This window comes from Tupaia chinensis, unplaced genomic scaffold, assembly GCF_000334495.1.
Source record: "Tupaia chinensis unplaced genomic scaffold, TupChi_1.0 Scaffold147038_1, whole genome shotgun sequence".
NCBI lineage: Eukaryota > Metazoa > Chordata > Mammalia > Scandentia > Tupaiidae > Tupaia > Tupaia belangeri.
In genome coordinates, this window is record NW_006206889.1 from 1,996,959 (window position 1) to 2,013,042 (window position 16,084).

At 47.3% G+C, this 16,084-nt stretch overlaps 1 protein-coding gene across 5 annotated transcripts in view; it reads left to right on the forward strand.

Moving 5' to 3' along the window:
• The window catches only part of AGPAT3 (1-acylglycerol-3-phosphate O-acyltransferase 3), a 112,528-nt gene that overhangs the window by 69,413 nt on the left and 27,031 nt on the right, over positions 1-16,084 (forward strand). For 3 of the 5 annotated variants that reach the window (XM_006169443.3, XM_006169447.3, XM_006169445.3), the window contains one exon: positions 15,000-15,226. In XM_006169443.3, the coding sequence (XP_006169505.1) occupies positions 15,049-15,226 (178 nt within the window). In that variant the 5' untranslated portion in view covers positions 15,000-15,048. Of the gene's footprint in view, positions 1-724; positions 747-4,994; positions 5,142-14,999; positions 15,227-16,084 lie in introns of those variants that run through there. The other 2 variants (XM_006169446.3, XM_006169444.3) reach the window with 2 other exon arrangements.

Consider the following 16,084-nt stretch of genomic DNA (forward strand, 5'->3'; position numbering starts at 1 on the left):
CTGGGCTGGGATTTGAACCACTGCTGGCCATGAAGCTGGTTCTCTATGTATGGGGCTTAGTCCATTGCACTATGGTGTCAGCCCACATTAAAATTAAAAAAAAAAATTATGTCTAAGTCAACTTAGTGGTGACTGATGTGTGGACCTAAGTGCACATGTGCATGTGCACACATGTGCATTTGTGTGTGCTTATGTGTGTTTTGTAGGTGAGTGTAAGAGTGCATGCATGCTTGTTTTGTACCATGGTCCCCAAACTTGAGAGTGTTCTGCTTGGCACCCAGCAGCACCTTGGTGTGAGAAGCACCTTCTGTGTCCTGAAGGCCCAAGACCTGTCACAGGCCTATTGTGCAGTCATCAGGCCCTGGGAGGTCTCCCTCTACCCTCACCACCTCCCAAGTAAACATTACTGTTCAGGCTAGAAAAACCATCAAGCAAGCTGGAGAGGGCAAAAGATTCTGGAGCTCGAAGAACTGGTAGGTGCAGGGGGTGTTGGAGGCCCCTCACCAGCCTCCTTCTGTCCCTAGGGTCCCCTCCCTCCACTGCCCACCTCTCTGCCTAGCCCTGGCTCCTCCTCCAGGCTCTCTTCCTGCAGGGTTTCCAGCCAGCAGTGGGGAGATAACACTGTGCCCCTTGCCTGTTGTTCCAGGTCCCTCCCAAGCCAGCACCTGGGGGTGAGCTCTGACCTCTTCAGAAGTGCCTCTGGGCCCCAGGGACCTTGACCCATGGGCTCATTCAGTGGGCCACAGGTATGGTTGGAGTGGATGCCTGTGAGCGCCATCTCACAGAGAAGTCCTCATGGCTCCTGCTCTCTGCTGGGGCCCCAGGCTGTTTGTTAGATCTCCACTTGCTAGAATGATGCCCCGAGCATCTCCAGTGAGACCTGGCAATAGCCTGATCCCTTTCCACTGAATCTGAGGTCAATACTTCTCAAGTTGTGCAGCTGATCCTCAGCACATGAACAGCTCATCAGGTGTTTGAACAGGTGATCCTGGGGGAGTCTGTCGAGGACAAGTATACTGTGGGTTCTCTGGTGACATTATTCTTTCAAGAAGCTACTGGCCAGGACACTTGTGATGACTTATGGATTTGTATGTGATGCTGCTGTCTGCAAATGTGCATACGGTAAACATGCGACGCTCACTTAGCAACTGCTGACCAAGCTCCTGCAGCAATGCACTAGACCTGTGTGAATGACAACAGCAGCGATGACACTGTGCAAGGCACTTTAGCTGCACACCACAGGAATGGTGGCTTAAACACCAGTGGCTTTTAGTTGTCCTGTCTCGTGTGGTGGGCAGCTGCTGACATGGTCTCACTGCTTCTGGGTACCCTGAGCCCCAGTGCTGGTCTTTTTTCTCTAGGCTTGTGGCTTTGTGCTGTTGAGGGGCTGTGGCCCCTTCAGAATAGGTTCCTCACCCAGGAAGGGAAGACAAGCCCATGGCAGGATTGGAAGTGTTTGTCTCAGTTGTAGGAAAGCTAAAGACTCCCTGGAAGTGCCCACAGACTCTTCCCTCAGAGGTCCACCTGGCTGGAATGGGTCTACATGCCTACCCATGGATCAAGTGCTCCAAGGGGACAGGATATCCCTCTGTGCCTTAGTTCCAGGGTCAGGGGATCCCCTCTTCACCCTAGATCTGAGGCGGGAGCTCCCCTGTGGAGCCTAAGCATATGCACTGTCCAACAGCAGCATTCTCTTACCCAGGTGGGAAGGTGTTGGCCACAGCTGTGGTGGTGCATGTGCTATAGAAGCAGAGTTCTATTATCAAGATTGGAGGGTAGCTTTAGGTGTGTCCTCTTATTGTACCTCTTTACCTACTGGTTGAGAAAATATGTCACACTACTAGATTCCCATGAGTGCCCAATGGTTTTAAGCTAATTTTATATTTTCTTGAAGAGTAGATTCAATAGGAAATCAGATGCATGTGTCCGAGTTGCATGTCACATAGGCCATGGTCAGTGCTCCAAGTTTGCAACAGCAACAGCAGGCTCATACCTGCTCCAGGTGTGGAAAGCCTCTTGAAGGCTTCTTTGAGGCAGTGCAGGATCCACTCTAGTCTCTTTCATTTTCTGCCTGTGTGTTGATGTGCCAGCACCGTGCTATCTGGAGTTACTGAGGCTCTATGGTATCATAGTATTATATAGTACTGTTCCCTTGTTTTTGTTCATGTTTTTCTGTTTATTTTTCATAGTAACTGAAGAATCAGTTACTAGTTAGGAGGGGGGGACTTTAATATTTTAATTGGGATTCAATTTTTATTTTATAAATGATTAATGTATCATATACATTATGTAACCACCTCAAATCAGCGCAATTTAAATCAATGACCATTTGGGCGCTAATAGTTCTATGGGTTAGCAATTTAGGTTGGGCTCAGTGAGGTGGCTCTTTGGCTCTCTCTCCTGGGCTCATTCGTGGAGCCACAGGTAGCTGGCAACCTGTCTTGGCTGAGGTCTGGAGAACCTGGCTGGTGCAGTTATTTCTGCTTCATATAGGATCACCTCTGGTAGATTCACTTGAGCTCCCTTCCTTTGATAGCCAAAGTGGATGAGGGAGGCTGCAAGGCCTCTACAGGCTGGTTTGGAAGTAATATGATGCCTCTCCTACTACATCCTGCTCATGGGGGAGCTCTGAGCCTGCTCAGGTCCACTGGGTGGGTGTAGATCCCACATCTTGGTGAGTGGAGCAGCAGCATTGTCCTGGTGGATGGAAGGTGTTAGGCAGCTGGCCACTTAGTCTTTCGTTTTGTTCAGTTCTGGTCTCATTCTTCAGTTCTCTTCCTAGGATGACTTGCTTGCTGGTTTGCATGCTTGTTTTCTTCCTTGCCTTGCCTTACCTTGCCTTCTTCCCTTCCAACCTCCAGAGGGGCTTGTGGGTTTGTCAGAGGTTGTAGGGAGAGAGAGAAAGGGATAAAGCACCTCCAATGGAGCGTGGTTTCCCGATAATTTCATCTCTCATCACCCTATTGGGATTTGGGGCACACATACTCACCCTACATAATTTTTAAGCTGCCAGGGCCAGGATTCAAAACGTGGGCAGCCATGTAGTTTCTGACTCCCTCAATTACTAGGCTACAAGGCTAAACTGGTTTTATTTTTCCTAAAGTTTGTGATAGTTTGTCTTTTATATGTGTACCTGCAAAAAGTTCTCTTCTTCACTGTACCTGTACCTTCTGTGTGTTTTTTTTTTTTTTTGGATAGGTTTTGCTATAGGACGCGTACACTCACTGAAAAGACAGAAAGGCAGAAAGTGAGAAATTACCCCCCAGGAGGGATGGCCATGTCACAATCCCTTCTCCTCCATTCTCTTTTCAGGATCTTGAGCACACACCTACACACACACACACACACACACACACACACACACACACACGTGCCTGGCCTGAGTTTAAGCCGCTGGGTCCAGGATCGAGCCACAGTCGACTACATGGGAGTCCAGCAATATGGCCATTACACCAACTGCTGGTCCTGTATCTTCTGTTTTTGTGTGTTTGTGTGACAGTGTGGTCCATCAGAGCTTTCTTCCCTGGCTGCCTAGACATGTGAAGGGACTATGTGGTCTTGTATTCCTGGTCACTAAGTACTAGTAATGTGTGACTTTTTGCAAAGGAAATGGCTAGCCCTCGATTTCTAATTTTTCCCCTTCTGCCTGCCTCTGAAAGTCAACAACCAAAGCATCTTGGGAAGCCATATGCTGAAGATGGCAGAGCCTCCAAAGCCCCTGGCCCTATGTGATCAGGGGGGGGCTCTGTGTGATCAGGTGGACCCAACCAGATCAGTAGGCCTGACATGACCAGATAGGGCTCTACATGACCAAGTTAGGCCCTAAATGACCAGGTGAACCTCATCTGACCAGGTAGACCCTAGGTGACCAGGTGGGGCCTTACATGATTAGATGAGCCCTAGTGACCAGGTTGGTTGCTTGTGACCAGGTAAGCACTACGTGACCAGGTGGGCCCACATGGAACTGAGCCACCATGGCCTACAACTGTGAAGTGAGGCTATAAAGCACTTTGCTATTGTCTTAGGCCATCCTGGTAGTTCAGAAGACTTTCAATTTCTGTATACTCTACAATGAGACTTAAAAATATTTATGGAAAAATGGAATTTAAGTATGCATCTATTTTGGTTGAAATTATACCTCATTTTTCATAATATCCATCATTCATGAACTTGGCAAGACTGCTCATACCTACCCCTTTCAACATCACTGTAGTCTTTTTCTGTTTGTAGTAGCATCTCGGCTATAGTGGACTATCTCGAGTCTAGAGGGCATACACCTGTCATCCTTAAATAGTCATGATTTTACCTCCTCCTTTTCATGTTCAGACCTTGTGCTAATTCCATATGCTGACGAGATTAGACTGGCAAATAAGTGTTTCTTATGTTTCAGACTTCTTGAAAGATAAGAGGTCAATGAATGATTTTACCCAAGAACTGAATTTTGCCCTTTAAGCCTCAAAAATAGGGTTGCATTCATTTTATCTAAAATTTCAGTTGAACTCTTAGAAATCCCTTCCCTGTGGGGACAGCAGGTGGTGTAGAGGTTAAGGTAGCTGAATACCACATGGCCAACTTGGCACTTCGAGTCCTGGAGGCATAAGCTAAAACACATGCTGGCTGAGTGTGTGTGCATGCCCATAATCCTGAGAGGAGAATGGAGAAGTGATTGTGGCATGACCATCCCCCTGGTGGGTGATTTCTCACTTTCCCTATTTTTCTCTCTCTGTGTCTCTATGTAGTGAGTGTATGCACCCTAGCAAACAAACACACAAACAAAAATCTCTTCCCTGCCTCTCAGACTTATTCATTAGCTCAGGGAATATGATGCAGCCCTATTGTCAGCATTTCCATGAGGTCAGGGTGAACAGCAATCACTACATTGTGTTCTCATTAGTGATGTCACTGAGAAGCCACTGGAGGTGTGAATCTGCCCTCAACCCTAGACAGTCTTATGGTGCTGTTTCAGTTTCAGACTCTTGTCTGTCCCCCATCTGGCTCTCAGCAGTATGCCTGCCTCCCGATTTCTGCTTCCCCCCTGGTCTTATCCAGTGAGGTATTGGCCAGGACACCACCAAGCCAGCTTTGCCCAAGCTGTGTCTACAGTAAGAGGAAAGAGGACCAGCGAGGGAGCAGAGTCAGCTGTGAGTGTGATAAATTTACTTTAGAGATGCCTAGCCTGACTATTCAGAAAGCATTTGGGGTATATTTCCAGGTTCTTGGTCATTTTCCAAAGAGTAAACGCAGCCACCGAAATTGAGATACTTTGAGATATTGTTATCTCTATATTATCCCTTGTTTCTAAAAGCCAGTCCTGCTCATGGACTTTCTCCTCTAGCATTTCCTGATTTAGTAACACCAGAGTTATCCATGTGCAGACCAGGAGCTCACTCTCAGTCACTCTCTGTCCTGTCAACCAGCATGGCCTTTCTGTTCTACCACCTCCTAGCAGCCCTGGTCTGCTCAGCAAACTGCACATGTAGGCTCCTAAATATGGAATGGATGAGAAGTAGGTGGGTAAATGGGCAAATGATGGATGGATAAATGTTGGGTGAGTGGATAAATGGGTGGATGAGTATGTAGGTGGACAGACGGTGAGTGAATGGTGGATAGATGGATGGGTAGATGATAGGTGAGTGGATGGATGGACAGCTGGATGATGGGTTGGTGGGTGGATGGGCAGATGATGGGTGAATGTTAAGTGAGCAAATAGATGGGTAGGTGGATGGGTCATGGGTGGATGGGTAGGTGGATGGGTCATGGGTAGATGGATAGATGAATGGGTGGTAGATAATTTGATAGATGGATAGATAGGTAGATAGATGGTAAGTGGATATATGGATGGATAGATGGGTGGGTGGATGATGGGTGAATGGATGGTAGATGAGTGGATGGGTGAGTGAGAGGATGGATGGATGGCAGATGGATGGTAGGTATATGTATGATGGGTGGATGGATGGTAGGTGAGTGGGTAGATAAATGAATGGTGAGTGGATGGATGGATGGTGGGTACATGGATGGAGGGTGGGTGGATGGACAGATGAATGGATGGATGGTGGGTAGATGGATGGATGGATGGGCATGGTGGAGCCTGCCCAATGGATAGATGGATGATGGGCGGGTAGATTGATGGAGGGTGGATATGTGAATGAATGATGGATGGATGGATGGATGAATGGATGGGTATAAAGTATATGGATAAAGACAGGAAGAGATAAGGAAGGAAAGTAGCAGCCATTTCTCAGTTCTCCTTCATTATGCACTTGAGTTCAGATCATTGAAGTTCACATATGGGCCAGCCCTGTTGGCCTGATGGTTAAGTGAGCCAGACCACATATAGATGACCTGAGTTTGAATCCTGGCCCCAGCAGCTAGAAAAAAAAATGTGTGTATATATGTGTGTGTGCACATGTATGCTCCAAATCCTGACAGGATGGAGAAATTGAGGAGAAGGGGTTACAATATGATCCTACCCCATTGGGAGTGGTTTCTCCCTCTCATTCTCTCTATCTCTCTGGCAAGCATGTGGGCCCCTGGCAATCAAAGAAAAAGAAATTCATACATTACTAAAATGTTATTTTATCATATACATCAAACCTTCCTCCCAGAACATCAGAAATGCTGCACTTCTGACATGAGTGACTGTCTTCTCCCTCTACCACGGCTGCCTGCTAAAGGTTGGCTTTCCTCTCAGAAAGGCCACGCAAGCAGGGCAGAGTGAGGCTGCTGGCAGCTGGCAGGTACACTGGTCCCAGAATGGTTGTGGATGGCTACTCCTTGTCCCTAGGTTCAGGAGCTGCCACCTCCCGCAGCGCTACTTGGTCCTACTTCTGCACAGGTGGTCTTCAGTGATGTAGCCTGACCTGTGCAGCAACAAGGAAAATGCAGTGTCATCCCCCAGCCATGAGGGTTTGACACCGTTGGCAGAGGCAGGAAGGCTCGTAGGGGGAAGACCTGATGCTGACCTTCATCTGGACAAAATAGCATCCTCTTCTTGCAAAGAAGGCCACTAATGCTCTGTTTAGAGCATCCTACGGAGATGGCAAACTTGAGCCTCCAGTTTCCTTTTCTTTGGGAAGATGCTGTCAGAAAGGCTGGGGCTTCAACAAAGAAGGTAGAATGCCGGAGGTGATTTGTAGGTCAGACCCTCTGACTGCCGCCCTCGTATGTTAGCTGTCCAGATAGAGTTGCTCAGGCTGCGGCTTAGCTCCGACGCCTCTTGACCCCTCTGGTCCTCAGTTGTGCCATCTAAGACATAGGGAAATTTAGACCCGAGAACCTATGGTATTGGAATTATTTTGGAATCACAGCAGTCAGAATATAGAATTAAGGTTGTAGATCTACAGGAAATCTCATGTGCTATTGGTATGAATGGACATTGAGAACCTCCTAGAAAACAGATAATGTCATCTGGAAATGTCCAGGTGGGCGCACTTTATCACCTGTCAAACAATCCCCAGGACGTCCCCAGGATATTGGGCACTAGGAGGCAGCATTTCTATCTACTCTTGCAAAGACAGCAAACAACCCTTAGGTCCTTAGAAAATACTGGAGCAAGCTGGGATGTTCCCACTATGGATTTCTACCCAGCAGTAAAGATGAGTCACAGCCACATGCACCATCGTACAGGGATTTTAGGGACAAGGTTGAACCCAAACAGCAACTCGTAGAAGATTAAACCTAAAAAAGAAACACAGCACAACCATGTCTTGCTCAAAAGTATAATAAACATCTTTTAAGTAAAGGAAGAGTAGTGATTACCTCTTGAGAGTAATGAGGAGTGTAGATTTAAGGAAGAACCTTGGCTTTTCCGTGGGCTTATGCTTCATACTTTATGTGAGATACATTCTTTTTTAGTTTAGTTAGTTTGCTTTGTTTTTAATTGCCAGAGTGCACGTACTCCATGGAGAGATGAAGATTCAGAGATAGCACCCTCCAGAAGGCTGTGGTCAGGCCACATTCCCTTATCCTCTATTTTTTCTTCCTGTTGGGACTTTAGGCATGCATGCACAAGTACCTGGCATATTTTTCAAACCACTGGGCCTGGGATTTAAACAGTGGTTGGCCATGGGCGACCTGGCTACCTTTACCTCTAGGCCACAGGGCTTGCCCTGTGTTAGATCTACTTGTTAATAACAGGTGCTTTTTAAGTACTCACACAGGCTGCTGCATCTCAGACACACTGTGCCTGTCTCATTACCTTAACTGCACCTTGCAGGCATACATGACTTTTTCTTTTCTTTTTCTTTTTCTTTCTTTCTTTTTTTTTGACACAGCTTCTTATAGCTTTTATTAAAGTGGAATTGTCATGAGTCAGGACAGGCCTGGCTGACTTAATGGGTCGTGAAATAAGAGCTTAGTCCAATAGAGGCTGGGAATCCCAGTTGGTGCTAGCTGTCTGTGCTGATTATCACTGTGGGTGAGAGATGGCTGGTGGATGGTAATTCAGTGTCAAACTCTCTCCACCAGATTGCATGTTGAGGCCAGACAGAAACTGCACTGTTTCACTGGAGACGTCTGGTGGACCACCAGGGGACATAATTTCCCATTACCTTCAAAGTGGCATTAAGTGTTCCTTATCGGAACAGACGGGACATACCACAGACAGCTGTCTTCGATGCTTGAAACTGTCAGGTCAAAATTAGTAAAGGAGTGTCTTGGGTTAAAGAATAATAAAGAGATGTGTCACTCAGGTGCCATGTGGATTCTCAGCTGGGTCCTAGGTAGCCACAGCTAACAGGGTCATTTTGGGGGCCAGCAGGTGGCATAGTGGTTAAGGCACTGGATTCCCACGTGACTGACTGCAGTTGAAGTCCTGGACCTGGCAGCTCAAAACTCAGGCTGAATGAGCGTGTCTGTGCCTGAAATCCCAAAAAGATAATGGAGAAGAAAGGACTGCGATGTGGCCATTACCCAAGGGGGTGATTTCACACTTTCTCTCTCTGTCTCTTCAGCAAGTGCACTCACCCTATAGCAAAAATCCCTTTCTTGAAAGAAAGGAAGAAAGAAAGAAAGAAAGAAAGAAAGGTTATTTGGGAGGCAGTTGGTGAAGCTTGAATATGAATAGAATATTTGGTAATATTCTTACATCTTGGGTGTGGTCATGATGTTGTGTTAGCAGGTTGTCCCTAATTCTGAGGGGACATAAATTGAAATATTCAGAGGTGTGATGTCATATATAGTCCAGAAGACCTTTTTTTTTTTTTAACTTAAAGCCTATGCATAGAAGTGTAGAAGTTGATTTGAAATGTTCAGGCATATTTTTATTGCAGAATATTGGGTTAGAGTGGTTAGTAAAAGACCTTCAAGCAAAATATCAAGGAAGAGAGACTTTCAGTACATTATGTAGCAAAGTCTCACTGAGGCAGTACAGTGGGAATGCACACCCAAGAAGCCAATGAGACAGAGCGACTGTCTTGCCTCTTGGAAGAGCTTGTCTCCATGGGGTTTGAAAACAAGTGCTACTGGTGGCTGTCAGATCATTGTGACATTTAGACTACATTGGTGACATTGAAAAAAACTGAAGTAAGGCTTTAAAAAGTCAAGTTTTACAATATGCCAGGATTTTTTTTTTTTTGGTAGTTTTTTTTTTTTTTTTTTGCCGTAGGGTTTGCGCACTTGCTAGAGAGAAACAGAATCAGAGAGATGAAAAGTAAAAAATCCCTTCTCCTCCATTCTCCTCTTGGGATTTTGGCCACACACACACACACACACACACACACACACACACACACACACGGCATGAATTTCAAGCCATCGAGTCTGAGACTCACATCGCAGTCAGCCATGTGGGAGTCTAGCACCTTAATTACCATACCACCTACTGGCCCCTATGCCAGGATTTATACCCCTTGAATATTTAAACTTGAGTTTCAAAATCTAGATGTCAGTGTAAAATTGTCTGGGCATATGTGATTATTTTTTAAACTGCAGATACTTTTGGGGGCCGCTGAGTCCAGGCCCCTTCCTGACCCATTACTGCACTAACAACCCAAAGGACTTGGAGGTGGAGCCTGGGGTGGGGGTGGACTGAATGGAGAGTGGGTATTTTCCATCTGGTTGCCCATCTGTGGTGGGTGGGTTGGGGAATGGGGTAAGCCCAATGGTGCTGAGTGTCCATGCAGTTAGCATGCAACATGTTTATCAAGGAGGTGCAGGAGGTGGAACAGATTTGAATGCAGCGGCCAAAATTGAAGAGCATACAGGAAACATGCTTAAGTGTGGGCTCTGGCTCACAGTAAACGATGAAGGCATGCACTTTGACCCCATCTCTGGGGCAGCCACGAGGCAAAGCCTGATAAGCCAAGCATATGGTAAGCAGAGGGAAGCATATCAGGAGGTGGTCAGGAAGCTGGGCAGACCAATGGGAAACACTGTTCAAGTGGGTGTGACCTCAGGCCCTGGAACAGGGTAGTGGCCTTGCTGAACTGGCCAGCACTGAGGTCTAGGGCTGAAAACAGCTCCCCAAGTCTGGCATCTGGGTAGTTCCATCTGCCCTGTCTAGGCTCACAGCCTCAGAGACGACCTCAGAATCAAGCTGGATCTGAAATACCAGAGTCCAGATTAGTGGTGTGTGACACTGGAGCTGTGAGAAATGCATGCAAGAGGGTGGCACAGACTTTCTTGGGATCCTGTGCACAGATGTTCAGGTCAAGAGATCAGGTGATCAGAGAGTGGATATAGCACAGCACTGGGTGAAAGCTGTGTCCACAAAAAGGCTCAGATGCAAAATGGCTCAGCCCAGTGGCTTTATTCACAATCCCCAAAGGCTGGCCACACCTAGATTCCCATGAGCAGGTGCATGAACAACCTCGCAGTGGTGCACCTCTCAGTAGAATATGACACGGCAGCCAGAGGGTGAGCTTGATTATGTTACAACAAGGCTGGACCTCAGGAGCAGCCTTGGTGCTGTTCTGTGAGCCTTCTGAGAAAGAAAAGGAACCGCTAGTGTTAGAAAGCCAATGGGGGAGCCAGCAGGTGGTATGGTGGTTGAAGGTGCTAGATTCCCACGTGGCTGACCGTGGTTTGAGTCCTGGGCCTGGCAGCTTGCTTTCTCCCTTCCCTGCTCTCTCTCTGTCTCTCTCTGGTCAAATTACAAAATAATAATAAAAAATGGAAATAAATAAATAAATAATTTTAAAAAGCAAGCAAGCCAGTGGGGCCAGCTGGTGGCATGGTGGTTAAGGTGCATGGATCCCACCTGGCCAACTGTATGGTTCAAGTCCTAGACCTAGAGACCTGAAAAATACACTGGGAACATAAACGTACATGCCAAAATCCCAGAAGGAGGATGGAGGAGAAGGGATTACAGCATGGCCATCCCCCAAGGAGGTGCGTTCTCCATCTCTATTTGCCCTATGGCAAGTTATTGGAGGGAAGAAGGAGAGAGTAAATCAGTTAACTAGCTAGCTAACTGTCAGGTATTGCTTAGGGCCAGGAAGGGACGGAAATATTCCCACTGTAGTTGTGGCGGTGGCTTTACAGGTGTCTCAGCTCACCAACACCCTCACACTCAGTGCATCTTAATCTTGTTGAAGTTGACTTAAAAGCCAGATGCTCCAGGGCCAGGAGATAGCAAATGGTTAAATCACTGTACTCTCACATGGCTGACTGCAGTTCAAGTCTTGGACTTGGTGGCCTAAAATTCATACCAAGTATGTGTGTGTGTATGTGTGCCCAAAATCCTGAAGGAGAATGGAGAAGAAGAGAATGTGGCATGGCCATCTCCCCTGGGCGGTGGGGGGGATGATATCTCACTTTCTATCTCTCCAGAGACCAAACATGCCCTATAGCAAAAATCTGTCTTAAAAATAAAAAATCAGATGCATGTACTTTGAGCCTAGAACCTGGGAATCTGTCTTAAAGTATCAGAGCCAACATGTCAGTCTGCAGACTGCCCACCAGGGACCTGATTTTTCTAGCCCAGAGCATGGAGGCCACATGCCCCACCCATAGGATTGGGGGACCAGGTAGCGCCTGCCTCTGGGGCTGTGCAGTCAGAGTCCGCTGCAGGCCAGTGTGAGGTGTCTGCAGCATGGCTCCACCTTGGCACCGCTCAGTCTGGTCAAATACTCCATCTCTAGTCTGAGAAAGCAGTTCAAGCCTGAAGTGGCTGACCCATTTGAGACCCTGCTCTGAGGAGCTCCTGCCTACAGGAGCAGGGAAGCTGTAGGGTGTTTGGCTGCAGGGTGGACTACCCAGTCTCACTGCCTGGCCTATTGCTGACTTGCTTTAAGACTCTGGACAAGTCATTTAACCTCTCTGTGCTTTGGTTTGCTCACCTGTCACAGGGTAGTAACTGTCTATGGGGTTTGTGTGCTAGTTTAGGGAGGGAGGATATAGGAAGAGGGTGGGATGGACCTGAAACATATTAAGTACCCAGGAATCATTTTGTTGTCCTTGTTGAGTTTTTGGTCCTTTTTATTTGGAGTGTTAACTTCCTATTGCTGCTTAACAAATTGCTCCAAGGCTTAGTGGTAGTGGCATGAAGTAACAGCTGACATTTGTTGTTCCCACAGTTTCTTGAGTGGATCATTCAGAACTATTTGGTGGGGATTGAGAAGCACACTGAGGCTTCAGTGTGGCCGACGCTTGCATATGGGCAGCTGAGGGTTTGTCTGGGCAGGAGTATCTACTCCCAGGTGGATCCCTCTTTCAAGCAGGACCTGCTGCAGGAGCTTGCTGGAGCCTGGGCAGCTGGCTGCCTCCAGTGAGTGGCCCTGGGGACAAGAGCCAAGCCACAGCCTCCTTCCTGTGCTTGGCTCAGGAATCCTGTAGCCCCATTGCTGCTGGGTTAGGAGTGGTCACCGAATCCAGAAAGGGCAGAGAGTCTGGCCTCACCTTTGGACAGGAGGTATGAGTGTTGCAGAAATATCCCTGAACCAGCAGCAGAGCTGACGTGGCAGCAGTGGAACTGCCAGCCATGCTGTAGGCCAGGGGCCAGTACCTGCTTGCAAGAAAAGTAACTTCTGAAGCCCTACAGGTCAGAGAGAGTCAAGACCCAAGGGTCAAAGCAGGTGGCAAGTCCCTGCAGGCAGAGGCACCCTCCATGGCAGTAGCTACTTTCCGCCTGATGGGTAGGTATCCATGGAGAGTCTCTCTGCAGGCTCAGGAATGTCAGTGGTGCAGGTAGCCCTGGGATGTAGAGGGGTTCTAAGGGCTGTCTTGGGACCCATCTCCCCAACCCTATAGGGAGCACAGAGGCCCCTTGCAATGAGTCAGACCTGGAGGGGTGCACAGTGCAGCTGGTGCCTGGATGTCACATGACTGACTCTGCATTTGACAGAGTTGGCCTTGCGACTTCCTCTTGTTTGCTCTCAGAAATGGGGAAATCGTAGGGCAGCCCTCAGACAGATACAGCCCTGAAGTGCAAGCTGGCGCTACATGTATGCTATGGTTACGTGTGCCAGTGGGGAGCTAGAACAGAGGGAGCTGGCTCAGTGTGAGCACTAGTCGAGGCAGCATAGCTCTGCCTTTATGTAGGTTAGTATACAATTTTGATCTTTTAAATGAGATGCTAAATATAATGAAATTAAAATTGCCGATATCATTTTTATAGGCAAATGCCTTTACCTAGAAATAATTGCAGTTAATATTTGAGTGCATTTCTTCCAGCCCTTCCTTACTTCCTTATTTGTGTGAGAGAGAGTGTGTTTGTGCGTGTGCGTGTGTGTATAAGGCATATGTGTGCTGTGTGGGTGTGTAGGTGTACTGGGTATGGTGTGTGTATGTGCTGTGAGAGTGTGGTCCACAGTGTGTATGTGTGTTTTGTATGCAATGTGTGTATGTGTGGTGTATGTACATGATCATGTGGTGCATGTGTGCTCTGTGTGTGTAGTATGCAGTGTGTACATAGGTGCTATGGTGTGTATGAATACTGAGTGTGGTGCATGTGTGTCATGGTATGTGTATTCGTGGTGTGCAGTGTGTAAGTGTGTATACATGCGCTGTGTGTGGGCTATGCTGTGTGTGTGGTATATAATATGTGCATGTGTGTTGTGTGTATGTGTGGTGTGTACATGTGCACGTATGCTGGTGTGTGTGTGTGTGTGCTATAAAGTGTATATATGTATGCTGTGTGTGTGCAGCATGTACGTTTGTGTGCTGTGGTATGTGTACTATGATGTGTGGTGTATGGTGTGTACTTGCACTGTGTGTGTGCTGTGATGTGTGTGTGGTGTGCATTGTGTACATATGTGCTGGTGTGTGTGTGTGTGTGTGTGTGTGTGCGCTATGGTGTGTATATATGGTGTGTGGAGAGTATGTGTGGTGTATTGTGTATGTGTGTGCATGTAGTACATACACATGCTGTCATGTGTGTAAATTTCAGTGTGTATATGTGTGCTGTGTGTGTGCATGCAGTGTGTGCATGTATGCTCTGATGTGTGTGGTGTGCCATGTGTACATGTGTGCTATGGTTATGTGTTCATGCAGTATGTACGCATGTGCTGTGATATGTGTTGTATATTGAGTGTGTGGTATACAGTGTACACATATGTACTGTAGTTTGTATGAGTGGTGTATTTATGTCTGTGTGTGCTGTGGTGTGTGTGCATAGTGTACAGTGTGTACATGTGTGTTATAATGTATGTGGTATGTTGTGTGTGGTGTGCATTGTGTACATGTGTGCTGTGGTTATTTGTGCATGCACTATGTTGCATGCATTGTGTACATGTGTGCTGTGGTGTGTGTGTGTGCATGCAGTGTGTACATGTGTGCTGTGATGTTTGTGTGGCATATCGTGTGTGTGGTATACAATGTGCTATAGTTTGTGTGTGTGTGCACTGTGGTGTGTGTGCATGGTGTGCAGTGTGTACATGTGTGCTGTGGTACATATATATGTGGTGCATGTGTGCTGTGGTGTGACTGTGTGTGGGATGCACAGATGAACATGTGTCTGTGGACCCTGTCTATTCCTTCCAGAGGGCAAGGGCTCCATGTAAGGCTGCGTGCTCCCACCCACTTCTCGGTCCTCACACACTGACCTGTCCCTGCCTTTCCAGGACAGCTGTTCTCAGTGAAGGCCCGTGCTCCCGCTCCTGAGCAGCGACCATGGGCCTGCTCGCCTATCTGAAGACCCAGTTCGCGGTGCACCTGCTCATCGGGTTCGTCTTCGTGGTGAGCGGGCTGGCCATCAATCTCATCCAGCTGGGCACACTGGCGCTCTGGCCCGTCAGCAAGCAGCTCTACCGCCGCATCAACTGCCGCCTGGCCTACTCGCTCTGGAGCCGTGAGTGTCCGCTGACTGGGCCCTGCAGTGGTCTGCACAGAGAGCTGGATGTGCCTGTCTGGCTCCCTTGGGTGGGTGGTGCCTGGAGCAGGGTCAGGGCAGATAGCACTGCTCATAGCTCACCGAAGCTCCTGGCTGCCCAGAGACATGCAGAAGGAAGATGCCCACCGACTTCATGAGGGTAAATCATGGGAGCCTGCCCTCCAACCTCAGAACTACCATCTTGTGTGACTTAGTGTAGTGCTTTGGATATTTTCAAACAAATACGAGTAAAGAATGGTGACCCAGGGCACCTGCGCCCAGCTTCTAGGTGCATACCAGTCCTCTGTCCCTTAGACTGCAGCCATCCCAGCCCAGACACTCCTGAAGCAGACCCAGCCAGCTCTCGTGTCACTTGTTACTGTCTCGGTGTTGTCTCTAAAAGAAAAGGACTTCCCTCCCTCTTTGTTACATGCATGTGTGCAGATGTGAGCATCTGTCTGTCCTATGTGCTTGTGTGTATTCACATAGAAAACTAGTCTTTGTCTGCCAAATGGATGGAGACTTCAAAGCTTGAGAACAATGCCTACTGTGACCAAGATCTCTGTCACATTGGGCCTAAGTGTGAGTGTAAATAGGCACATCTTTGGAGGGCAATTTGATAGCAATAATCATATCAATAATTAAAACTATAATTATATCAATAACTAAAATGATTATAATTTTAACTCAATATTCCATAACGTACAATAATTTTTATTATAGAATCATTTTTATATTAATATAAGACTGATACTATCAGCAACCTAAGTATGCTTTTTTTTTTTTGAATTATTTTATTTAACTTTATTTATTTATTTTAATTTGACCAGAGAGGAA